At 39.7% G+C, this 25,259-nt stretch overlaps 5 protein-coding genes across 8 annotated transcripts; 2 read left to right on the top strand and 3 right to left on the bottom strand.

Annotated features, from left to right (window-relative positions):
• Positions 1–156: 156 nt before the first annotated feature.
• Positions 157–4,242, bottom strand: LOC133151427 (recombining binding protein suppressor of hairless-like). 2 transcript variants are annotated; one of them, XM_061274441.1, is made up of 11 exons: positions 3,975–4,242; positions 3,472–3,510; positions 3,259–3,354; positions 3,028–3,193; positions 2,707–2,881; positions 2,486–2,623; positions 2,242–2,354; positions 1,691–1,831; positions 1,328–1,483; positions 1,141–1,244; positions 157–1,024 (listed from the first exon to the last, which is right to left on the bottom strand). In XM_061274441.1, exons 1-11 carry the CDS (start codon positions 3,992–3,994, stop codon positions 673–675), a joined length of 1,500 nt encoding a protein of 499 aa, XP_061130425.1. In that variant the 5' UTR covers positions 3,995–4,242; the 3' UTR covers positions 157–672. The 2 variants fall into 2 exon arrangements, with proteins under 2 accessions (XP_061130425.1, XP_061130424.1); XM_061274440.1 differs by having other exon boundaries at positions 3,802–4,241.
• Positions 4,243–4,894: 652 nt separating this feature from the next.
• hgsnat (heparan-alpha-glucosaminide N-acetyltransferase) lies at positions 4,895–10,870 on the bottom strand. 3 transcript variants are annotated; one of them, XM_061274345.1, is made up of 19 exons: positions 10,658–10,870; positions 9,753–9,871; positions 9,554–9,690; positions 9,019–9,134; positions 8,868–8,937; positions 8,706–8,775; positions 8,501–8,604; positions 8,245–8,321; positions 8,119–8,149; positions 7,876–8,036; positions 7,689–7,804; positions 7,494–7,615; positions 7,236–7,362; positions 7,067–7,153; positions 6,739–6,816; positions 6,364–6,434; positions 6,177–6,289; positions 5,869–6,053; positions 4,895–5,552 (listed from the first exon to the last, which is right to left on the bottom strand). In XM_061274345.1, exons 1-18 carry the CDS (start codon positions 10,827–10,829, stop codon positions 5,872–5,874), a joined length of 1,953 nt encoding a protein of 650 aa, XP_061130329.1. In that variant the 5' UTR covers positions 10,830–10,870; the 3' UTR covers positions 4,895–5,552; positions 5,869–5,871. The 3 variants fall into 3 exon arrangements, with proteins under 3 accessions (XP_061130329.1, XP_061130328.1, XP_061130330.1); XM_061274344.1 differs by having other exon boundaries at positions 4,895–6,053; XM_061274346.1 differs by lacking the exon at positions 10,658–10,870 and adding an exon at positions 10,139–10,299 and having other exon boundaries at positions 4,895–6,053.
• Positions 10,871–11,159: 289 nt separating this feature from the next.
• Positions 11,160–13,284, top strand: dctn6 (dynactin subunit 6). Its single transcript, XM_061274348.1, has 7 exons — positions 11,160–11,303; positions 11,493–11,557; positions 11,653–11,758; positions 12,007–12,092; positions 12,204–12,251; positions 12,342–12,484; positions 12,561–13,284. Exons 1-7 carry the CDS (start codon positions 11,275–11,277, stop codon positions 12,645–12,647), a joined length of 564 nt encoding a protein of 187 aa, XP_061130332.1. The 5' UTR covers positions 11,160–11,274; the 3' UTR covers positions 12,648–13,284.
• Positions 13,036–18,627, bottom strand: gtf2e2 (general transcription factor IIE, polypeptide 2, beta). Its single transcript, XM_061274347.1, has 8 exons — positions 18,422–18,627; positions 17,620–17,800; positions 14,941–15,023; positions 14,688–14,795; positions 14,384–14,566; positions 14,202–14,295; positions 13,879–13,994; positions 13,036–13,607 (listed from the first exon to the last, which is right to left on the bottom strand). The coding sequence occupies exons 2-8, from the start codon at positions 17,777–17,779 to the stop codon at positions 13,488–13,490; spliced, it is 864 nt and encodes a 287-aa protein (XP_061130331.1). The 5' UTR covers positions 17,780–17,800; positions 18,422–18,627; the 3' UTR covers positions 13,036–13,487.
• smim18 (small integral membrane protein 18) lies at positions 15,330–17,330 on the top strand. Its single transcript, XM_061274349.1, has 2 exons — positions 15,330–15,770; positions 16,876–17,330. Exon 2 carries the CDS (start codon positions 16,881–16,883, stop codon positions 17,202–17,204), a length of 324 nt encoding a protein of 107 aa, XP_061130333.1. The 5' UTR covers positions 15,330–15,770; positions 16,876–16,880; the 3' UTR covers positions 17,205–17,330.
• Positions 18,628–25,259: the final 6,632 nt, after the last annotated feature.

The raw sequence follows: 25,259 nt of genomic DNA, 5'->3' as shown, positions 1-25,259 counted from the left end.
GCAGGACTGAGCTAAGGTTCACTCAGTCCTTGAAAAGGAACTCATGCAAAATCTAATTTGACCCGTTACCATTGCTAATGCATGTGATCGGAAGAAGGCCTCACTCATGGATGAGACTGATCGGAACACCCTCAGTTGAATTAATTGCCACAGAAATTTCAACGTAACGATATGTTTATTCTTGTTTATAATGTGCAGTGACTGCATCGTAACGAGAGGTGGTTCTAATATAATGTCCTGCTCATGTTGCTAAATAATGCAATCAAAATAACATTTAACTATAGATTCTAATTTTCTATGTGAATGGTATGTAAACTGTACCTTAGCAAAAGCTTGTAAAACATAACAGGAATACAAACAATAGTCCAATCTTTTGTACTTCTCGATACAAAAACTGGTGCAGCAACATTTCCTTGCGCACAACAAATCACCACTTTTGTACAATGTGATTTTAGCCGTTGCAGTTTTTAAATGAACTGAAAGGCACATGCCCCTGTCTTGAGTTCCGACTGCCTCAGTGGTGTACGTAAGTCCCAAACACTCCACTAGATGGCGATAACCAGTCATTTTTCCACAAACCGCCAAACACTTGCTCTTCAATCAAGTGTTCTTTAAGTTCCTCCGCAGAAAGTCATTGTGCGTGTTTCAAAAACAACACGCTCGACATGAGGATCACGATGACAACATGGAAACGGCTGATGACACCGACGACATGCCTGAGTCACGACCACTGTAAGCCACCTGGCCATTTGCGAGTGCGCTCAGTGAAGAGGAAGGTGAAGATGAAGAGGTCTGGGATGCTGCTGATGAAGAGGCGGTGTGCGTCCTCAATATGGCCTCGGCAACACTGCAGTGAGGTCGCGGTCCTGGTTCCGATGTGTAGGTGAAGGTGAGAGAGGTGGCGTAGATGATTCCGTCGTTGCGGACCAGCGTGACCGGGACTTGCACTGGCTGCCTCACCCAGCGCCAGCCTTCTCTGAAAGCCGAAATGTCTGGCACCACACACAGGATGCTCTCGCCGCATCTTGTAACACACACGCACACAAATGTCACACAGGTCCATCCTGAACTTCAAGATAAATGTCAGATATCGTGATTTTTTTTTCGAGTAGTGTAAATTGGTAATCACAACTCACATACCTGTACATGGTATCCGCCTCCACATCTGCAAACCACACCCTTAATTTGGGGGTAAAGTTGTGCCCAGTCAACTCTAACATGGCCACATCTCCTCCACCATTTAACTGAATGACACAGCAAGAAAAAAAATGGGGGAAAAACTGTTTTAAAGGCAACAAAAAGCACATAGTCCACATTGTGTGTGTACCTGCAGGCTCTCCACCACAGGCACAGGAGTGACTGGAGTGGTCACGGGGCCCATGCCCTCATAGAATGTATACTCAGCCTTGTCTGTGCTGATGATGGTCCAGCAGGCGCCATCATTAATGATCTCCTTGTTCGCTTCCTTGATGCATGGTGCAGCCTAAAGCAAAAGAATAATTTGACGTTTATGTTCACACAAAAAAAATACTTCAGCCTAGCTACCAAATTGTAAGCAATTTAAGCAAAACACAGCTTTTCTTCATTTGATTTAGCTAGACAAAAGGTACAGAACATTAGTACAGCACTCTTGCATCTGAAGTGCCATAATTAGAATCAGTCCATTAAGTGCATTTCTTTAGCTGCCTACCTGATATTGAATGATTCTATCCTGTGAGAGACAGAGGTACATCCGTTCTGTGTCTTTCAGGTAGAAGGCGCACTTGTGGAGCTGTGACACAGGGTCGTCTGCGTCCCACAATGCTGCTTGCTTATCCACTTTGCGTATGACCTTAGAAACGATGGGGTGAGGGAGGAAAGCACATGTGAAGTAGTAGGAAGCAAGGCACATGAGTGGAACATTAGAGAAACAGCAACTCTCATTAAATAGTTTATGGCCAAACATCTTTACAGTATACCTCGTAACCTCTGTTGAACTTTTGGGACACCTGTTTAATGAATTGATTCAATTAGAGATTGGAGACCTTGATGAAGACTTTGATGCAGAAGAATGTAGATTGTTTCTTGATTTGGACATAGGAGACTGGCTGTCTATGAGTGACCTCAGACATGTTCTTATGAATGAATGCCCAGAAATGACCAGGCAGACACATTCCACAATGATTTTGACTTCCTGAAAGTTGGCTAGGTGACCTAATTCCATTGTTCATGGAGTTTATGTGAAGTGACATGCATGCATACCAATCTGGGCAGTGCCATGCCAGTAACAGAGCACACCAGTTTGACCGTCTGGCCATAATGAATGTAACCGTCTCTCACGGCAAACTCCTCTCCTTCAGATTCGTCATCGTCCACTGAACAAAATGAGAAAAAGCATCGTTATGATATGTGACATCATGACGTGAAAAAAAAAAAAAAGAGCATGTGGAGACATGGAAGAGATCTAGACACAACTTGACCATTCAAAGTGTACAGTAGGACTCACAGAGGTGGATGTAGAAAGCCCCCCACTGCAAGGAACTAGCGTGAAAGTTTCCACCCTCCACATGAAGATATCTGGTGCTGACTGTTTGCGATCGCAGACGGTTAAATAAAGCTACCTTTGTTCCCGACGCAATGCACACTGTGAAACACAAAGGCAAATAGGTCCCTTATCAAATTCATTCCAAAAATATCATACGTATGCTGTTTTAGGTCTATACTCACAGTCTGCATTTTTCAATGACTGCTTCTTCTTTGAAGGCTTGGAGATGACTTTGATTCTCTTGCTGAGGAAGACTCCAATAGTGGCGCTATTGGCATATAGCATCTTCACTGACAGCATGAAGTGTTTCCTTTTGTCGGAGTCACTGATGTACAAGGTCTTAGCAGCGCAAAAGTTCTGTTCCAGGGAACGGAAGGAGCAAGTAGAAGTGAAACAACTTGAAGTTTGTTTTGGTTCTACTTCCCTCTAAAAGTACACCCATTAGCGACATCATGATGAACCAGTACTTTATATTGCATTCATATTTTCAACAGTGTTCTCACCTTCCCCTCCAAGTTGAGCTGTTGCATCTCCACTTCACTGTTACCAATGCCGATGAAGGCGCAGGGCTGAGCCTCCTGCTCTGTGGAGCCCTCCTTCTGCATCTTCTCAAGCTTCTTCTTCCAGCCGCTGCCCAGCAAATAGACGCACGGTGGAGGGCAGAAAAACCTAAAAACGCCCAACAATGCTCAAATACAACATCTTTTTTTCGGTGAAACCACAAATGCACACACCTTTTCTCATTTCCGTACGACTTTTGTGCCACTTTTGCATGCAGAATCAGGACTGTTTGATCGTCCTTTTCCTTTAAGTACTGTCTCATAGCCTCCCTGCAAAAAAGAACACATCAACATATGTACACTCAATCAGCTCATTATTATGGAGCTTTGTCCTATATCACACCCTAACACAATAACACTACAGTTTTGTGTGCGTGTGTAGTTTACCTCGTTAAACGTTGAGGTTGACACACATCACCAAACTTCCTGCAAAATAAAAGAACGCAGGGAGAATGTTGGCAGGGTAATTTATTATGCACCTACAAATGCATTCATGAAAACATGCACATTTGCAAATGTCTTATCAGGCGAAGCATTGAGTCGGGATGAATGGCAAAAGTTGCATAAATTACTTAAAGCTAATGTTAATAAATAAATTTGTTTTTCACGAAGCGAATCTCAATATTTAGTCATGCATGCACAATCTAAGTTATGTCGTCTCGCAGTAGCAAAAGAAGCAAGCAAACATTCCAAGCGGATTGACAGAAACTAGCTCACATAGTTTGACAGTGTGTATCCATTTGCGGCAGGTCCAAAAGCAAATGTACTGCCACCGGAACTTTGTTTGAACACGTCTCTGGGTCACAAAACCTCCTCAAACGCACGTCAAACAAAAGGTGCAGCACCAATAATAAGGAAGCAAACATTTACACAATATTATCCCCACTTACCCGGTAACAACGGGCGCCATTTTCCCCAAAACGCCCCCCTCCCTCCCCGAACAATCGCGAGACCCCTCCTAAGGGCACCCCACACCGAGCCCACTATCACCATACCACCAGGGCCAACAGAACCAGACTAGAAGCAGAAGGAGGAGTTTGGTCCAAATTCGGCGAAAGCGGGAGGGCACCAAAAGGGTGAGAAAGTGTGGGAGGCAGAAGCCACGACGAGGCGCCCAAACAACAGGCGTGGGAAAGTTGTAAAGTCGCGCGTGAACAGGAAAATTCTCACAATAGACACCCATTGGAGTGAGTCGTGTTATCGCGAGATCAACCAAAAAAACTCACACATCTGTTTTTTTCCTCTCAAGGACGTTACAGTCTACATTCCCACGCTGTGTTGAGCAATAAAGCAAGTATGGAGACGTGTTGTAACGCTGCACGACGGGTAAATGTCACATCGGCTCATTGGGCACCACAGCAGAAACATCTATGCAAGATAAATTAAGATTTCTGCTTGTAAGTCTCAGAATTAGTGCAAAGAAAACTATACACTACTGCACAAATTGCAAAGGACACAAATGAGGTGTAAGAATAGTCAAGAGTACTTTTCATGCATAGAGCGGGATTGACAAATTGTATAATAAAAATGCATAATCTCCATGCACTCAAATGTGAAGCCTAATCCAAGTGGGTTATTTTCTTAGCAATTTAAAAGTGCATTTGTTAATAATGGGATCTGAAACTATTTACATTACATTTTGTTATTTAAAAAGAGAAGTAAATATGTTCCACAAAAACTGACCTGCATCCTTTATGCAAATTGATAGTTGGTAGATATAAATCGAACATATCCAAAGGAAACAGATTGATGCGAAAAATATATATTAACACTTGTTACATACCAAATTAATGATGTAAGGAACTGCAGGTTCTGTTTACTTTCTCTTTATTATATAAATACAGATGCACGTTATAAGCACACATTGCAAACATGCAACCATTTTTGAAACCCACATTTAAACATATACTGCTCATATAAAACGATTGCAATATATTAACAGGAAAAGTATAGGTAACAAAACAAAATCAGACAGCAATTGGAATTTTGTATGACCAAGCAATATTGAGGAAGGTGCCATACTGAATCAAGTCTTAACTACATACTGGCAAATACATCCAGCAAAAGATCATCAAGATAAAATAAAGTGAATCACTTCAAGAGAACATTCTTTTATGTGTAACTGAAAAGCCACTGAGAAAGTCAGGCAGCACAAAAGTTTCTTTACTTTGTTGTAACTGTTTTTGGATACCTGAGCCAAAACAGGCACACTCTTGCATACTTCTATAAAACATCAACAAAAAAGGTGATCTTGTTATACAAAATTGACTTTTCGGCAATATGTAGGTATTTATCGCATGCAGAGATCTGAAATAGCACTTGGTTCATTACCATATGGTCAAATGTTTTCAGCTTTACATGGAAGCAAAATATCAAAAGTGAGGGTGAATGTTTGGTAAGGATATCAAGGTCCAAGTGGCCTACAAAGGGCAAGGACAGCTACATGTGATTCCTTCCATACTTGCGAGCTGTGCAAAATGAGGAATTAAAAATTAGTTCTTAGTGTTGAGAAGAAGAAGAAAAAAAAGGATTAACTCTAACGTCATCATATTCTCAACATGTCTATTTTGGTCCCACTTCTTCCTGAGTCACAAGATATCCAGCACAAGTCAGCTGCTAGGAAAGCTATGTGAAAAGTCATTCAGTGCAATAGTGTGAGCAATATGGCAAAAACATTAAGATCATGAAAACAGAACATTCATAGAGATCTTGAAATCCAGCCCAGATGTGACTTAAAGTCCCTTAACTTCCATTTTCTGAGCATTTTAGAAGAATCCACCAAACCTCTTAGATTTTCCAGAATATCTTTTTCCTGTATAGCACGTAGGAGATGAGAACCCAACAAGAAACTGCCACCAGATTCTGGGTGAGGTGCTCAACATGGGACTGAGTGTTGACCATGCGCCAGCGGAAGGGGAAGTAGTCCTCAAACACCTCATGCCCCACATACACAAGGATGGAGTTCATGCCTGGTTTTTATTAAATAAAAGAAAATGCAAATTCGCCTCAATGAGTATATTCAGAGGTTTGTATTTTATGGATCGCTGAAGTCCACCTAGATAGAATCTGAAGTTGGTATTTGCAGTGCTCACCTGGGTAAAAGAATGGAGCTCCAGACCACCACTTTTTCACATCGACGGTGTAGTAGATCAGAACAAGCAGTACAAAGGCAAAGCAGGCGAGTGTTGTCACATAGGACAGAGACCTAGAAATAAGAAGTATACATTATTATAAGTAGTTGGGCAAAAATCTTGAGAGACTATAGAACGTCATAGTTACCATAGATTCTTATTGACAGGAATGAAGCCCCGGTTTGTGGAACACTTGGTGAGAACAGCTGATATGACACCCTGTGTTTTACACAAAAAAATATTTTATTAGATTGTCCTATTGGTATCCCATCACAGCTGTTTAAAAAAAAAAAAAAGCCAACGTGATATAAATTTTCCAAGCATAAAATAAGTTTGAACTGTACAAGCTAGGATGATATAATACACAAATGTAACCTTCCCGACAGATCAATACGGCTCCCTGACACTGTGGTGTTGATTTAGCAATATGCGTTGCAGTAATGCAACATTTACCAAATCATTGGCTCTCATATTACTGTGCAGGTGTAAAAAACTAAAGTACTTGTTGATAAAGTGTGCTCACCAAAAAGAAACCCCAAATGAGAAGTCTTGATATAATACTTGAATGAAGATCTCTGTAGTGTAAGATTATCTTTCCTGCCTGAGAAAGTTGAATGGACAATGGTTAAAACCTTTTGCAGTAGTTCCTCTTGTTAGTTCCTCTTCCGCTAAGAAAGAAAAGCCCACCAGTGGTCACTGAAATAATTTGGTTACGGTATTTTCTTTGTTTGCGTCTGTAGCTGTAATTATTATGCATTTCACTTTTGTCAGTGACCAATGTGGGCGGTTCAATCTTTAACGGCGGTCTCACAATAAGTGTCTAAGAAACATTTGGAGACAGAGAGATTTACCTGTAACCCCAAAAAAGCAATTACGATGGAGTTGATGCTGCCAAGAACCCCCTCGGGATCATACGGCATGTGAGTTGCATAAATGACCTTCAGTAGAAAACAACAACATTTGTAATAACAATATTTCATGTGTCCATGGAATACTCAGTTGTATGTGTCCTTCACTAACCCTCGTTGAGGGCGTCTGGTAGATGTGGTTTTCTCCAAGAAGCCAGCGGTCAACAAAGCCAGCTGCTCCGCCAGTACAATTTGCATACATGCCCATGTCTCCAATCCCACCTGGACCAAGATAGCCACTGTTGCAAAAGAGAGGAAGCAGGAAAGTCAATTTCACAACAATGTAGAAGCAGTTGTGAATATAAAAGAAACTTGACAGGTTGTACAGGTTTTGGGTCGAACTGGAAACTGAAAATTATTTTTAACTCACGTTGGGCAGCCTGGTACAGGAAGCAGTAAAGTGAGGCAGAGCCAAATGATCTCTAGGATGAGTACAAAGATCCAGGCTGGCCAGTAGAGCAATACATCAATGCAAGAGGACCACCATCCATCCTGGGAAAAAAAAGACAAAGCCATATATTTCTCCTCTTAGCAATGCACATCTTTATAGCTCTAATTGTCTAACCGTTGGTAGGACATCAAGATGAGCCCTTGCCACCAACAGATCCAGGCAGGCTACAACAAAGTATGACCAGGCCAGGCGCTGCAGCACACCCGGAATCCGCAGGTTGTCCCACGACACTGCGATGCGGAGTAGAATTATATCAAGAACAGAAGTGAACCCAGGTGAATAGCAAAAAGCTCATACTCACAAAAGCCCTGGCAGTAGTTGGGATTGATAACCAGGACGCCAATAAGGAAAAGCTGTAGGCTCCTCCACATTACTTTCTTCAGCAGTGACGTGCGGCTGAAGCCTGAGCGCAGCATGGAATTGATTGAAAGTGCAATGGATGTTCCCATAATAAAAACGAACCTGAAAGGAGAAGTGAGCTCTAGAAACCATGGCAACCGTAAATAAGAACTGTAGAAAACGGGAACGACAATGGATCATTTACCAAGGAAAGACCAGATCTGCAACAGTTAGGCCTGGAATGATACAAAGAGCAAACAGTCCCTTTTATAAATAAGAAAAGAATGTTCAAGATCTGTTGTGATGAAAGACAACGGAACAACATCCTCACCGTTCCAGCTCTCATGTTTGAAGAACCAATATCGGCCGCCTCCATAATTCACAAATACCATAATAGTCAAGGAGATCCTGTCAAATAATCAACATGACATCATAACTCAATAATTAAGTTACAATCTAACTCTGGTTTAAAAAGAAAAAAAAGAAATATACTCCTTTTCCAAGCACTTTCCAAGACTGGACACAAAACCAAACAAGTCCAGTGACAAAGTAGTCAAGAGGGTTCCATGAAACAAAAGAAGCCTTACCCTCTGAATGTGTCTAGAGATCGCAGCCTCTTGGCGGGATTGGGTGAGGGCGGAAGGATGTTGTCGGTCATTGGCGTCACTATCCTTCCAGGGGAGCCCAGCTCCTGGAGAGACACATAAGCAGAGCATCCATTATATTTGAGTACAATTTACAATGCTTGTGAAAACGAAAATAATAGCCACATGTGCGTGAATAAATACTCACAGAGTTGATCAGCCTCTCTGTCTCCATGGTGCCACCGATTCTGAAGAGGATACCCCTTACTAAATCAAGTCTGTTAACAAGATAGATATTTTGTTACAAAGTCGAACACGGAGTCGAAATGATATAAATTAGACCATCATTTCAAATCACGTCATGACTTACGCAAATATTGCTCTTCCCAAAACATACAATAATCCTAGTCCGGCAAAGACAAGGAATGCTACCAAAATGGCTGCGTGGATTGAAAGACAGAGATTAAGATTGCAGCAACATGTAAAATGACACTTCAATATATTTTGTGTGATGGACTTACGTATGTAACTATTTACTGGGACTGTGTTAGTCACTATGGAGCAGTTGACCGCAGTGTTATTCATATTTTTGACCCATAGAGAGTAGTTGCCCTGCTCCCCAAAATGGAATGGAACTCTGCAGATAAAAGATAATCTGTTCATCACATTATGCAGCGATAACGGAAATAATTGATTAGCGACTATTCTTAAGAAGAATGCTTATCAAAAAGTCTAAAAAAATGAAAATACTTTAACCAGCAAGAAAGCATAACAAATGCTAAACTCAAAGATCTACTCTGGAGCAATGGTAAAAAAAACAAGTAAACAGATTTGGAGTGGAATAATAGACTAAAGTATGTAACAATGAAACTGGGTCACAAAGTCCAGATAATCAGGTCTAGTTTCAACATTGGTACCTGCATTATTCTTTTATATATATATATATATATATATATATATATATATATATATATATATATATATATATATTCCTCATTTTCCCCCATTGTATTTACTGTTCCACTATCATCAAATATTTTGTTTTCTTCAACTTACGAGCAGACGTCCAGGTTGAAAGAGGTGCTGTTGACTTGGAATGTAATTCCATGCTGTGTGTTTACGATGAACTTTCCCGAGGTTGGCTGACCTGGATTTACGACAGCAGGAATCACCCCAAGCTGTTGATAAAGACACTAACACACACAAAAAGCAAGATTTAAAAAAATGCACACAATAAGACAATTATGACATTTACCTGATAGCACCACTGTGACACCCAGGACACCTCCACATCGGTATCCAGTTCATTGATGACTGTCAAAAATGCTTCATCCATTTTTAGGTTTGGGTGGTGTTTTGATTGAAATATTCCAGCTGTAGACAGAACCACAAGCAGAAAATGACATCCACTTTGTGTCTGTGTTTGTGTCTACTAAGCATGCAATGATTTAGTTCCTTGTTTTCCCTTTGCATCTAACCGCACCCACACACGTTATTTCAGCAACAAGGATATTAAATCAATCACATCTGATTTGAATCACATTAAAACGTGCAGAATCAATTGAATAAAAATCAGAGAGAAAGGCTCGTTTGATGTCATGGCTAAAACGGATTAGAAACTAGAAACGCACTGCATCTTACCTCATAGAAATGATTTCCTGTCAGCATTATTATATTAATATAACAAATGAGACGGTTGTGGAATTTGATGTGTGTGAAAAATGAGCATACACACAGATCCATCCATCCATTATCCATAACGCTTTACTCTTGACACGGTTAATGTTAATGCCTTCAAAAAGCATGTGAGCTAGTGGGCTGGCTTTGTGACTGCTGTACAATCACATGCTCATTTAATCCGATAAATACCCCCAAGAGGGAATTTTGAAAATCTGAAACCAAATGATAAGATTTGCGTGGATGATCAATGGTTGGACGCTCATTTTTAGTGCCAGTTTAAAATTGGTTTCAAATGATGATGTGATCACACTGGGTTTTAATCAAACGCATTATATTTAGTAAATACATTGAATAAAAATGATCTCACAAGAAGGGAAAGGGGATATTTAAGGCACGTGGAAGGTGCAGTGATTTAGCTGTTAGCTTGAGAGCTAACCTAGGAGAATCATAACGCGAGTTTACTTTGCGGAATATACTTACAGGAAAGCAGTTCAGCTTTCAGCGGTGAAAGACAAATGGTGATTAGCAAGACAATAATTGAATAATACATCGAGCTATATTTCTTGGATTTTGCCATCTCGCTCTCTTGCGCCTTTTCAACCGCGGTGACTGATGTTGCATCGATGTTTTTGTTTATGTTCCCCTTTACCATGGCAGACGGATTTCACTTCCGACTTGACCCTGTTTTTTGCTATTACTGGAAGCGAGAAGGGTCAAAGTACATTGGCAACGCCAACAAACTTTCATTATTATTGTATATTGACGCACGTTGGTTTTGGTAAATTATTTATTAAGACAACACTGTTGGTAGATAATATAGAAAACATTGACATCATATTGCTTTGGTGATCATGTTATGATCATATATAACTGTAGTTATCCGTATAAGTAATTTCAAACAAACATAGAGACCGGAGTTTGCGTTTGAAAATAACAACAATACAAGAGGCGTGATCGGGCTCTGTCCCGTGCCTCGAACCAAAAGAATTTGCGCATGCTCATTAACATCAACGGTAAGGACGTCAAGTCGATTATCGAGTGCTGTTTTATAGTCGAGTATCGAGCAAGGCGACTCCCTTCTGATTCCACCCATTACAATGGCGGATAAACAAAACGCTCAGAAAAGGTAGTATGAACACGCATCTCTAAAAGACGATCGGATTGCTTATTTAGTGCTCAGGACCGACCAAATGATAAATCCATAGCATTGTTGACGTAAAGTGAACGCTGTGTTGGGCGGCTACTAGCTTAATTGCAGTGCTAAGATATTAGCCAGATTGACAGGATCTGCAATGTGTTTTTTTCTTTTTTCCAGCGTCAAGATTGCAGCAGGAGCTGTGGTGTGTGTTGAAAGTGAAATTAAGGGGGATGTCACTATAGGTAGGATGCCTCGCTTACAATAGCTTACAAGCACAACTTCACGGTTGTCAACAATGTAGCATCTGCACTGTATCCTCTATTTTGCTTCCACTCAGGCCCAAGGACAGTGGTCCACCCAAAAGCACGAATTATTGCAGAAGCAGGACCCATTGTAATTGGAGAAGGCAACCTGATCGAGGAACAAGCTGTCATTATTAACAGGTGACAATGGATGTCAGTGACAACTGTCAAAAATTGTGTTTACAATCACTTTTTATCTACTCAATACGGATCATCTACCCAAAAGTTTTTTTTAATGTCTTCATCGCATGCATTGTTTTCTTCCAGGACTTATAGAATGGATGAATACACCAATTTGATTGCAAACGTCAAAAATTATGAATCATTGTGAAGTGTTTGGCTGCAATGTTGCATGGAGTAAAATGTTATGTTTGTTTCTATTATAATAGTTACCCAGAAAACATCACACCAGATGTTGAAGTGGAACCAAAGACTATGACCATTGGTATCAACAATGTATTTGAAGTTGGCTGCTGTATCCTTTTATTTGCTATCATTACCTCACTGAATGTTTTTTTTTTTTTTTACATTTATGTAGTTTTTCACCTGTCCAAATAGTCCACCGTTTCCTCAACTGATTTCTTAGTGTCACAAGCCCTTAAAATTGGAGACAACAATGTAATAGAATCAAAAGGTGAATTTTACTTCCACCGATTGCAATTTGCAATGTTATTTTCATTCCAGTTTGCAATAATGACGCCGTGTCTTGTGCTATGTTGTCTAGCTGATGTAGGTAGGAACGTCATCCTAACTAGTGGCTGCATCATCGGGGCCTTCTGCCAGGTGAACACCTGTGAGGTCATACCCGAGAACACGGTCATTTATGGTTCTGGATGTATGAGGCGGGTGCAGACTGAGAGACCACAGGTAAGTGTTGGTAAATTGTTAAAACAACAGAAAAATCATCCTTCTGCATAAATATTTCTTTTCTATTGTGTTACAGCCTCAAACACTTCAGCTCGATTTCTTAATGAAGATTTTGCCCAACTACCATCACTTGAAGAAAACCATAAAAGTCAGCCATAGTTAAGCTATCATAATTCAAGTTGGAATTGTGAATAGCAAAATACGAAGTAGCTCAAGATAAAATAAGTCAATGTAAAAAATATCAACTTTATTTGCATCAGTACTTTTTCCTTACTGGTATTTTATACTAACCTCAACGCCTTTATGCTACTGCGCTAACTAATATGATCTGATAAATTAAATATGCTCAATTTTGCACTCATGTTTTGTATTACATTAGAGTAGTTTTCATTATGGCTACCAGATCTTTGCTTTTGTTGGTAATTGTCCTCTACTCACCATTAGCATGGAAGGTTTGCTAATGTAGTATCACCTTGCATATTTATTCTACAAAAATAAAAATGCAAAATTACAAGAAATTTAGAAAATATTAGAAAGACATGTCTAAGGAGTTTGTTTGACAATATTTTTATTAAAAGCAGGATGTAACGGCCCTGCAAAGTAAAACACCTGAAATATCAACTGATGACATCTCTGTGACGTGCAACACAATCTTTCCCCTGCACTTCTAATGAAAAGAGTGGGTGACTTATCAGAAGACAAATTGAACTTTAAGAAGCCTTTCCGAAAATATCTTCTTCCGTATACTGTACACACTTTTGTGTTTAAGTGTCATTAAGAAAAAAAACTATTTACACACATTTCAGCCTGGTTCTGTTTGTAAAGTGGCGTTAGCCCCTTCAATGATGGTTTTCTCTGAAAGGATCTTAGGTAATCGATATCCTGTCCTCAAACGTCCATTTGGCTCAATTTCTAAAATGGATACCACAAAGTAGTCACTATTCACAAGGAGCAAAATCAGATAATACAGTATTAAAGCCGTCCGTCTTCCAAGTGTTTAATTTCACTTTTTAACCGGCACACCATCTGCATAGTCCTCCAGTACCCCTGCCAAATGGTTGTTGTGGGTCTTGAAGTGTCTCTTTCGCTGACCAGCTTGCTTCTTCCTCTTTTGAACTGGTAACTGCGGGAAACAACAAAACAGTGAGGGCGGGTTTGGCAGTGATGTTTGCGGTTCATTCATTTCCATTGAAATATGAGAGGCAATCGAAGGTTGAGTAGAGAGGAGCTTTCGTAGCAGATGGACTCAAAGGAATTCATCTTTCTGAGCTTCAAGCTGAGTCGATTGTGGCTCCTCGAAAAATAACGTGTCCAACGATATTACGTACAAAACTTAAGATTGACCTCCTCGCTATTTGTAACTCAAATTGATTCAGAACCAGTTGGATACTGACCACTTTCTTTGGCCCCGATTCCTGCATTGAGGTGATGCCTTGCTTTTTCAAATACTCTTCAATCTTCTCTTCATCTATGGAATCCACTGGAACACTCCTCCATAGTTTCTGAAATTCTACCATTAAACAGGAAACAACATTTTGGCCACATTAATAAAACATCTTACATTGATTAACATGAAGCACTGAAAATGGATCGAAATGTTCAATATAGGTTCATATTTACAGTATAATTGATTGTTGGGGGGGGGGGAGGTCAACTGAGAGAAAACTACATTGAAAACACTGCCTAAATAAACGTAAAAAGATGAATGGACACTGACCTTCATCCATCAGAAATTGACAGTGTTTATCATTGTAGAACAAAATCTTCTTCTTATCTGGTCTTGTCACAAATGTGATCTGATCTCCTAAAGCCTGAAAACGATGATTTGAGAAGAGTAGTATGTTAATGATGCTGTTAGAGGGACTGATCGAAATAAGAGGAATGTTTGATTGGAGTAACCTTGATGGCCTTAGCAGAGTTTGGCAGCCCCTCCTCCACTTCATCTAGCAGTACTCCTCCCAAGCCCAACTGATCATGTTTGTCCAGCAGCCTCAATAAAGCTTTTTTGTCCTTTAGATTGTACTTGGGCTTGAAGCCATATGTGCCATCCCGGACCTGAATTTTTGGATTACTGACCAATGCCTGGAGTGAGGCGAAAATGCACAGCATTCAAAACTCAGCAGGAACAGTCTTTTCATTTGCAGAAATCAGCAAAGAACGCAGTGCTAAATGAGAATATGTTGGAGAATTGGCGTATACAGACCTCAGTCATAAGCCACTGCTTTTGTTTTAGGCTGATGTCAAGAAGTTTGGTCTCATCCAGAATTTCCTCTAAAGTCAGGAAGTGTGTGTCGCCATTCTGATGTCGTGTCTGTGTAACCAGAACATATCAGGGCGCAGTTGAATGATGAATTTAGTTAAGTAGATCCATATTGCAGATTTTTGGTGTGTGTAATCAATGATACATTTATTGCAACTTCAGTCTGTCTGGTGTGTAAACCAAATGTAAACCTTACCTTCATGTAATTGACTATCTTTGCAAGACAACCAAACTTGTAACCGGAGCTGGTCTTAATGTTGAAACCGCCATTACTAGACTCTGGAAAGGAATTAGAGAAGAAAATTAGATGAGATTAATCAAAACACCAGTATTAACAACCAGAATCTAAAAAGTAGTAACAGGAGTGACAACAATTAAGACAAAAATGATAACCAGTGTCCCTAACATGAAAAATTTATGATTACACCATACCAAATGTTTATTTTTTAATAATTACAGTCCAGGAAATTGAAGCAAAGTAGGAATAACTATTTGACGGCAACCAGCCGTCGAAACGAATTTGCTTTCTGAAGAACATACATGACACTCATTAATATAATAATGTATTGTGTGTGTTAAGTTACTTGAGAAGCTGTACAGCATGCAAAACCAATCCCCCTAACCATTGTCCCATAATATGCCAGGAGTCCAATGAGAAAACACAGTCCATGGAGACTGCAGAGACGTCCCAATCAGAGCAGAGAGCTGCACCGAATCATGAATGATTAACAGAGAGGGCGGGAGCAACGCCGACTGCTGAGCTTCTCTGTGGGCAGCCCGCTGGAATTGTGACAGGCCGATTAACGAATGGATCGAAGACGGAGCCGGGGGGGAAAGGGCCAATGACTGAGAGGAGACTTTCTCAGCCATGAGGCTCTGTGAGGAGTGGCGGTCGATGCTGCACGCCAACGCGGAGGAGGAGTGAACGCAAAGGGAGGGAGGGAGCGGAGGGGAGAACATAGGTGGGGCGGCAAAAGGAAGCGAGAGCATCTATTGACTTGCGTCCTCGCAAGACCTCATTATCAGGTGGGTTTCCTCTTTTTCTTTTTTTAAGATGAACACATGCTGAATGCAGGCTGCGCTCAGACGATGCAACAGCAGAGGTTTCCTGAGGCATCTTTAAATATCCAGAGTAAATTTTTTAGTACATAATGTACTAGCAAAGATGGATGCAAACATACATTTAGGCCAAGATGGAACATGCATGCTATAAAATAAACATGAATCCATTTGGTTACGTTTCGCTAGCATGAACGAGCACCCGTGTGGAAACTGAAACCCTCGCTGACAAATCAACAACAGACCGCTGAGTGTGTGTCCAGAGAGCTGGTCCTATAGGAGGACTGGGGTGGGGCTCACTTAGGGTTAGTAGATGCACTGGCTTGGTAATGTAGTATTTTATAGGTTTCCCTGGCTAAAGTACATACGATTTCCAGATAATACTATTTTGCCAGCTGATATAGTTTTTGGATCTAAATAGCAATCTCAGACATACATCCTACTTTCAGATACTATTTTGACAGCCGATATAGTTTTGGGATCTAAATAGCAATCTCAGACAACAAAATTTCATGATTGTCAAAGCTTTTTTTATATATTATTTTTTAAGCATAATTTATCCTTTTTAAATTGGCTAAAATAACAAATGGCCTGTTACTAATGCAAGGGATGACTAAACTATTCTGACCCCGAGGGTAGGGAATTCTCTTCCTCTGTTTCTGCAGCTTGTAGTTTTCTAACAGACGATCCTTTATTAGAATAAATGTATTATTTCTGCAGAATGGTTGACCCCTTTTTACAGATTGTGAGTGTATGATTTTCAGTCCAAAAATACCACCAAGTGGCACGCTTCGCCAACATCCCTCTTGTGTTGTGTAGCTTTCTGCTCATGGCAAAGCATACTTGTTTACATGAACATACTGGCACTGTTGATTCAATCTCAACTACCGTAGTTTTTGGACTATGTGTCGCACCGGAGTATAAGTCGCACCAGCCATAAAATTCCCCAAAAAGTGAAAAAAACCACGACTTATAGTCCGAAAATTGCGGTAGGTTGATCTCTAATCCACATCCATCCAAGGAAATTTAGTGAGTACGGTAATAACTTTGAATTTATTTTATTTCCAACCAGGAGTCATGTTCAACATCACAACAGCAAACACTACTAATGATCATCCAGAAACCGTTCCTCTCTCCCAAGTCTCCCCGCACGATGGCTGGAACGTGGCCTGCTTTGTTATCATACTGCTGTTCATTTTAACCGTGCTATCCCTGGCGACCTTGGCCGTGCTCTATGAGTTCCTGGACTGTGGCTGCTTTGCCAAAGAAAGAACGCAACACCAAAACCAGCACGAGCAGCAACAACAACTACAGGAACAACAGGAGGAGGAGTCGGCCAATTGCAGCAACGTGACGACCAGCGTCTGCAATGAACCAGAACCGCTCACAGAGGTGGTATAGAAGCGGCACGGAATTGGGGGACTGAGCAGAAAAACAAAGCTAACACCTTAAGGAACAGTCAAAAATAGTTAAGACGATGCTGAAGATCCAGTCAAGATGAATTAAAGGGGACAATAAAAAGATAAAGAAAAATATTCACTGAAAAGATTGTCTCAATTTCTTACACACACACACGATCCTGAAATGCCTATTTTCAGAGTAGCAATAGTTAAAAAAACCAAAACAACAACAACTAATTGTTTGGCACCTGCGGAGTCACCTTTCCGTGGATTTTCTTTGTTGTTGTTGAGATACACAGACATATTTTTTGACAAATGCATTGTGTAAATGCAACAAATGTACTTTCTCTCAGACTCTTGGACAACAGAATCACTTAATTCAAATAATTATCAGACAGATTGGAAGTATCACTCACCAGCAATCTGTTTAGACCCTGATGAGCCCTCCTTTTCTGTTTTGGGCTTCTTCTTCTTGTGTGACCCAGAGTCTGATGCAGCCGGTCTCTTCTCTACAACCGGCGTGGACAAAGCTCTCTTCTTGAACAGCTCCCTGTCCCTCAGTAGAGCAGGATCCATTCTGAACAACTGTCCAAATCCCTGAAAGGAACAAAGTGAAATGCATTCAAAAAATTACAAAAAATTAAAAATAGCTCACTACTGAGACAATAATTTGGAAATGTTACAATTGTAAAGATGAATACTACTATTAATCTTATAAACGTGTATGAAACTAGTGACGACTGCACAGCATATTAATCAATAAAATCCATACTACTTAAAAGATCATATAATACGCTGAGCATCAAAACATTTAATACCCATGAAATGCTTTTGGGTAATCACATTGACACAGGAGTAGTTACTTCGGAAAAGGACTGCGTGCAAACATCATCGTAAACACAAAATAAACAAAGACAATCAAATAATATTAGCCACAAATTAAGTCAACCCAAGGTTTAAATACACATATAGATTCCACTGCAATATTTGAGCTAAAATATAACCAGCAGTACGTTTGCAAGCTGAGGTTTATTGACATTAGCTTGTTTGAATGTAGCTGCAAATGCTTGTTAAATTTAGCGATCGTCGTGTCATTTAAAGCATGAAGAAAAGCGTCTGATTTATGAACGATTAGATAATAATCAAGTATCAAGGCATTAAGTAAGCAAAGGATAATGGCTTATCAGTATTGTTCAGTTTGCAGAATAGTGTGCTTACCAGACAGACACTACTACTGTTGCTTTCCGGGGTTTAGTCCAGGAGGACGACCGTAAAAGTCGTCCTGTTGAACTCAAACAACAATTTGCTACGGCGCCTTTTGTCCCCAATGAAACGTTTGTTCGATTTTACGCAATAACTTCGTAAACGTGATCAATTATGTACGTTTACGGTGCTTCCGTCTCGCTTGCCCTGCTTCTTCTTCTGGTGTGGTTTAAATGTAACCGGTTCACAACCTTTGTCGCATTAGCGCCACTTACTGGCTGTGAATGTGTATTGCTGTTCCAATTTGTGTGATGTTTATGTATTGATTTGATTTATTTTGCGAGGTTTCCAGTCGCTTTCATGGACCAACCAATTTTACAGTGCATGAAAAGAAAACATTTGACTATAGATATATATTTTAAATTGAATTTTCGTGCGGTACAGTACATTTAAAGTGGATACATAAAGCTATTATTGCATTTTACACAAAGTTGACTGTTTGCCTCAATAATAAAGTGCAAGTTAACAGTAAACCAAAGCAAAAGAAAAAAGAAAAAAAAAATACCGAGAGATGAAAATGATTTTCCATTTTAGCCAAGAGAAGGCACGGCAGTTTTATTTATAGCAAATTTCATACACAAGTCAACTCAATTAGCTTCACACAAACAACATCTCAAGGCACGACAGAAAACAAAAGAATAGCACACAAAAATTACAAGAACATTCTTTGACACATTTAAATAGGAAACAGGCTTGATCTTCAAGTTAAAATGGTTTGAACTTGGCTTTAATATTGGTGCTTCACCAGCCATGAACCTCAATGTATGCCACTGAATAACATTCATGTTTCACATCAGTGAATAACAAAATTCTATCTTTTCTATTCATCTTTTTTGTATCACCTATCCAGTGGTACCTAATGTTTTGGCAAGTGACTGCAGCACTGCAATATATCAGCACTTAGACCACGGGTGTGACAAAAAGGCCATAACTTCCCTAAGAATTTATATGCAAGTGCCTGTATTGCATCTTTATCCATGACACTGACTATAATCCTTTCTACACGTTGATCAATAAATATGTCGCCCTTTTGCATAATAGCATGCACTGACACCGAGAGCCAACAAGCCATAACTTCCACTCTCCAGACTGAGTGCATCAGTGCAGCAAGATGGAGCTGCAAGTTTGCTGACTGCCAAATGTGCTGCTGGGTAATGAGGTGGGCGAACAGGTGAGACGAGGCCACCGACTATCCAAGTCACTAAAAGCAAATAGAAAGCTGAGCATGTTTAAGCGGCAGAAAATGAAATATGAGCCAAAGAGTGCAGCGGAAAAAGTGAGAAAAGGGGCTTAAAAGGGAATTTGGAATTGTGCTGTTGCAGAATGAAAATATCCACGGATGTTTGTTTTCTCTATCTATTTTTTTTTACAAGAAGAATGTTTAAAAGTTTAGCAATGTAAGGCACAGGTATGATTGATGTGATTATTGTAAGGGATGAATTTGCTACTAAACTTAATCTGATTTCTACTATTTTATGTCCAGTCTTTGAAAAACAAGTTCCAATAGATGAGAAGAGCTAGACAAGCCTCCATATGTTGCACCAACTTTCACACAATCTTGTAGATCAGAGACCTAATTAGCATCTCCAGAATTCCAAATTGATGTTATTGGACAGGTCAGGCTAAGAAGTGAGTGCACAAGAATGATTAAGTCTATGCAGCCTATTTCGGGCCTAATTCATAATAAATGAAACGCTGTTAAGTCACTGCATGGACGACATGCAGGAATGAGGGAGATCATTTAGACATCAGAGAATCCAAAGACTTGTGAAGTGGCAAATATTAATTATTCTGCATTGGATAGCTGATCCTCATTATTTCTATTGCAGTCACTTTTGGGCCACATAAAACTTGAGCGTGTCAAGATACAAGTGCTGCCAATTACAGCAATGAGGTAACCAAAGCAGAGAGTGAATTCAATTCATTTTTTTATGTCAGCGTGTACTCTTTATTCACTCGTGGTGGTTGAGCGTTCACTTTGTGTTTCAAGGCTCCAATTTGCCATAGGGCCATTTCTGAGCAGCCTGTGCACATTCAAGCACATTATGTATTGATGTGGAAATGAATGAGGGCGGAAGGTAGCTTGTGTGAACTAAAGGTAGCAATAATAGGAAATACCTAGAAAGTTCCATTCATCACTTTTCTATAGGCTACTCTTGTCCTAGTGTTGTGTGCTAACTGGAGCCTCCACCCATTAGTGTTTGGAGTAAGCTAAAGTCCATTATCGCTACATCGTTTTGTTCTGGTCCTCAGCATATGACACGATACATCCAGACAAAGAACACACATGCTCATCTACTGAATGGAGAATGTACTTTTTTAAATGTTGGTAGAAACTAAGAGAAAAAAAAAACATTCAAGAAAAATTCACACAAGAAGTTTTGAACACTTGATTAACACCCTGAACCTTAGAACTGTGAGACAGACGCGCTAGAGTGAGAGAATTGAGGTCGTAAAATTTAAGACAACCAGAGGCATCTCCGAGGATTTGGGGACACAAAAAACATCACCTTTTTAATGCTGCAAATTGAAAATACTATTTTGTAGAATCGCCGTGGCTTTTCTTCCACTTATGGCGCCTTGGCAGTCAACGAATGAAATTCTGCATGAAGAAAAAGCGTGAAGTAACAACTTTCAATAATGTGTGTGTATGTGGATATGTACTATGTGTGTGTGTTACCTGTCAGCACCTCACTGACAGTTCAATATCACAAGTGAATTTTGGAGTGGAAACCAACTGGTTTGTAAATAAGGACAAAAAAGGATAACTGCCCACAAATACTCAATAATAATCCGTCCGTCCATCCATCCATCCATTCATCCATCCATCCAGTGCGAGGCTTACCATTTAACACGTTTCAGAACATTTCAGTTTGTTTTCTCCGAACACAGCAACATCCCCAGCCACCATTATCTCAGCTGTTTAGTTTAATTCCCTTCTCAAAAAGGCTTTTAGGTTACATTACTGATGTAAAAAGATTTGAAATGATTGATTTTGGCCTCATTTTCTTCTCAGCACAATAAAACGTCATTTGAACATGGGTGTGTAGGCTTTTTATGCAAGCTGTATACAAATAATGAGCCTGGTGCCGATGTCTTATTAATGAATATATCTCGCAGGCCGTGAGCTGTAATAGTCTCCCTTGGACCTGGGCTGCAGAGACTGATGAGCTGGAGCTGGCTCAGAGTCAGCGTTTTAATTCATGCCAAATATATCCAATGGGTAATACATGGGCCCTTGGAATCTATGCAGGCCGTGGAGGTTTATCCAAAACAAACTTGGAAAAGTGCTCATTATGGACCTCACTTAGGGCATGAGGTCAATGTAATTTTACAACAGGGAATGGTCCGCACACCCCTATTGACTGGATTTTCAGACGATTTTGCACTACTGTATTTTGTTTACCCTCAACCGGAAACGAGGAAGTCATTATAGATTCCCCTACCAAATGAATACAGAATACAAACTCGGGTGGACGCAGATAGATAGATAGATAGATAGATAGATAGATAGATAGATAGATAGATAGATAGATAGATAGATAGATAGATAGATAGATAGATAGATAGATAGATAGATAGATAGATAGATAGATAGATAGATAGACAGATAGACAGATAGACAGATAGACAGATAGACACATAGACACATAGACACATAGACACATAGACACATAGACACATAGACACATAGACACATAGACAGATAGACAGATAGACAGATAGACAGATAGACAGATAGACAGATAGACACATAGACACATAGACACATAGACACATAGACACATAGACACATAGACACATAGACACATAGACACATAGACACATAGACACATAGACACATAGACACATAGATACATAGATAGATAGATAGATAGATAGATAGATAGATAGATAGATAGATAGATAGATAGATAGATAGATAGATAGATAGATAGATAGAAAGAAAGAAAGAAAGAAAGAAAGAAAGAAAGAAAGAAAGAAAGAAAGAAAGAAAGAAAGAAGAAAAAAGCGGTATTGATAATTGCTGATAACTCATTAAATAAACATTGCATTGCTCTTTACTGCTAATCAGTTCAGTGCAACATCCAAACTCATCTCTATACAAGTACATTACATAAAATGCTTCTTGTTTTGAGTCTTATTGGTTTTATTTTAGTTCTGGGGAAAATGTGACCCATTCCTATTCTCTTGTACATACATATTGTTGAGTATAGTGTAATTTCAATGTCCATTGGGTGGCAGTAGCACAGCATTACAATCAGCTGCAGCAAAGCAAGTGAGTCACACAGGTCGCTGAGGAGCAGCAGCCACTCAAACAGACGGACAGAGGCGTTTTTAAAAAAAATAATAATAACCACACAGGCCAATCTGCTCGACTGGCCCAGGTCTCAGAGCAGCAACTCCTCTGCTAACCTTCCTGGATAAAAGCATTGCCTGTCTGCAGCAGAGTATCATCCTAGTTTCATTCGTTCAATAAGAGTAAAATGGATCACAACAAGAGACATGTTTTATGGAGGAGGCGTAAAAGGCCTGATGTGCTATCATAATCCAAAGGTGGCGAGCTCTGGCTAAATTGGACGATTTAGAAGTGGGGAAGTGACGCCTCTTGTGGATTCCAGGGCAAGATGTGAGGTGGCTGGTGAGGCATCGTTATGTAAGACAGTATAGGCACTAAGTGCAGTGCTGGGAGTGTTTCATTGCACAGACACTTTTTCACAAGTATTTTCTGCATTCTTTGTAGCAGACAGAACCGAGGAGGTCTGAATTTGAAAAATGACAAACAAAATGATTATGGTGTTTATTGGACGGCTTGGATTGTTGCCCAACCTGAAGGTTGTTGGCTCAATCCTGACCCTGTGGCCATGTTAGTGTCCTCAGGATACAAGTGCAAGCACAGATATGAAGTGGAAAAAATGAGGTTGTCTTGAACATAAAGCCAGAATAAAAGTAGAGATGTGTGAGCAAATTTTGTGGGAAAACAACAACTTGCAGAGGCTAAATTAGTATTTATTTATTTATTTATTCGTTCATTCATTCATTCGTTCATTCATTCATTCATTCATTCTTCCAATGCACTCAACCACAGACAGCAAAAATCCTTCATGATAAATTGGAGCACTTAAAAACGGAAATACAAGTTTTAACGATCTGGCAGCTGGAGTTTTGCTCAATAGAATTACTTGGATTTGTTTTGTTAGAGCAAGTGTTCCTATTGCTAATTGCTATTGCCAATTGGCTACTATTGCTAGAGCACAATAAGTAAGACCTAAAACGGCTCCATTGTTGTATCATGCCCGCAAGGTGTTTCAAAAGTCAAATTTATGTCAGAGCCTATCAAATTTACTGCAAAAAAAGCACATTTAATTCCTTATTTTCCTCATTTCATTCGTAGCATTCATCAGCAGTTACCAAGGCTTTTTCTCATTTGCATGCGCTGTATGCAATGTATAAAAGTGTTGCCACATGAGTGTTAAATTTGTACGTGTCTCCATGTGGTGCTGTGTCACTATCGAACTGCTCAGTGAAAATGATTCTGGAGTGTCCAAACCCTATGGGTGCCGTTTAATCCCGGTTCCTGATGTTAATCTCGGTATTGAGGTTTTGTATGGGGGGGGGGGGGGGTTGTCATGCTGACACCTGATGGCGCAGAGGTCAAAACCGGATGAGTGTGTGCATCCCTATGTGTGTGCATGTGAGGTTTCTCTTGCCCTTTCGAAATGTCACAGATGGGCCAACTCCTGAGGAGTGGGGCCATATTGTGGGCCAATACAGGGTGCGTGTGCGCATGTGTGCGTGACGTTAATCTGCAACATTAAACACTTCAAACACATCGACACAATGATGTGGAGTGTGTATTCATCTGTGTGGCTGTGCACTTCTGGCCAGTGTTTCTTCTCTGCATTCTATTCCCGATTCTATCAGTGCATCTTTAATAGGGAGAGTGCAGTTCATTAAAGTTAGATTTTCTTTTGAAAGGCAACAACAGAAACGATGCACAATTCTGAATTTCACCCTTAAGAATTAGGTTTTAAATAAGGTTGCTGGTAATAATAATATTTTTTTATTATACATTAAAAATATCACATTATTTTTGTTTTATTTCTGTTAGAATTATGATTGTTAATATTGTTAAAAAGACCCACAGTTGAAAGCTCAAACAAATCTTTATATTGCTTGCGAAGTAAATCATCATAATTTATTTTTAATTTCTATATCCTGTAAAAGTTTATTATCAACTTTTAAACAAAAGTTCAATACACTGGTAGTTAAATACAAGGCTTAAAAATATTCAGAAATCCATATTTTATGATTAAAATCTATTCCTTGCCCATGTGAATAATACTGTATGTGTGAAAAACAAAAGAAAAAAAATCAAGGCGCCGCATCCAGCCTCGGTTTGTCCGCCTACAGTCTGTCACCAGTTGGGCCTTTCTTATTCACCTAAATGAGATCCAAATCCTCAATTTTCACTTGAGAATTGTTGACCATCATTGCCAAATGAAACAGAAAACAGCATGTGTCAAGCATTGCTTCATGATACTAATATTTATTTGTTTTTCTATTTTCCATGGGAGATGTTCAGCAACAAATCTATTTTTTCTGCCAGCTGAGACAGAAGAAAACATAAAACAATGCACAACAGCAAACAAGCCATGCTTGATGTATTCTTTGTTGGCTATCTCCTCTCTCGCTCTATTTCCCTCACTGCTCTCTGAGCCTGATTTTTTTTTGACAACTTATTATTTGAGTTACAAACACTGACGATTATGCTGTCCAAACACATAGGTAG

This window comes from Syngnathus typhle, linkage group LG3 (genome assembly GCF_033458585.1).
Source record: "Syngnathus typhle isolate RoL2023-S1 ecotype Sweden linkage group LG3, RoL_Styp_1.0, whole genome shotgun sequence".
Lineage (NCBI taxonomy): Eukaryota > Metazoa > Chordata > Actinopteri > Syngnathiformes > Syngnathidae > Syngnathus > Syngnathus typhle.
This window is presented reverse-complemented; position numbering and strand designations above follow the sequence as displayed.

What these genes read in the sequence shown, in the direction of transcription:
- LOC133151427 (XM_061274440.1), bottom strand. Translation starts at nt 3,950, where the DNA reads ATGTTTGCTTCCTTATTATTGGTGCTGCACCTTTTGTTTGACGTGCGT. An exon ending in AGCTCAACTTGGAGGGGAAG is followed by an intron (nt 2,882 to 3,027) that starts GTGAGAACACTG and finishes TCCCTGGAACAG; the next exon opens with AACTTTTGCGCTGCTAAGAC. An exon ending in CTGTGGTGGAGAGCCTGCAG is followed by an intron (nt 1,245 to 1,327) that starts GTACACACACAA and finishes TGTGTCATTCAG; the next exon opens with TTAAATGGTGGAGGAGATGT.
- hgsnat (XM_061274344.1), bottom strand. Translation starts at nt 10,829, where the DNA reads ATGGTAAAGGGGAACATAAACAAAAACATCGATGCAACATCAGTCACC. An exon ending in CCTGTCAATAAGAATCTATG is followed by an intron (nt 6,290 to 6,363) that starts GTAACTATGACG and finishes TCTTATTTCTAG; the next exon opens with GTCTCTGTCCTATGTGACAA. An exon ending in AGCTCCATTCTTTTACCCAG is followed by an intron (nt 6,054 to 6,176) that starts GTGAGCACTGCA and finishes AATAAAAACCAG; the next exon opens with GCATGAACTCCATCCTTGTG.
- gtf2e2 (XM_061274347.1), bottom strand. Translation starts at nt 17,779, where the DNA reads ATGGATCCTGCTCTACTGAGGGACAGGGAGCTGTTCAAGAAGAGAGCT. An exon ending in AGATAGTCAATTACATGAAG is followed by an intron (nt 14,796 to 14,940) that starts GTAAGGTTTACA and finishes CTGGTTACACAG; the next exon opens with ACACGACATCAGAATGGCGA. An exon ending in TCAATTTCTGATGGATGAAG is followed by an intron (nt 13,995 to 14,201) that starts GTCAGTGTCCAT and finishes GTTTAATGGTAG; the next exon opens with AATTTCAGAAACTATGGAGG.
- dctn6 (XM_061274348.1), top strand. Translation starts at nt 11,275, where the DNA reads ATGGCGGATAAACAAAACGCTCAGAAAAG. An exon ending in TAAGGGGGATGTCACTATAG is followed by an intron (nt 11,558 to 11,652) that starts GTAGGATGCCTC and finishes GCTTCCACTCAG; the next exon opens with GCCCAAGGACAGTGGTCCAC. An exon ending in CAATGTAATAGAATCAAAAG is followed by an intron (nt 12,252 to 12,341) that starts GTGAATTTTACT and finishes TATGTTGTCTAG; the next exon opens with CTGATGTAGGTAGGAACGTC.
- smim18 (XM_061274349.1), top strand. Translation starts at nt 16,881, where the DNA reads ATGTTCAACATCACAACAGCAAACACTACTAATGATCATCCAGAAACC.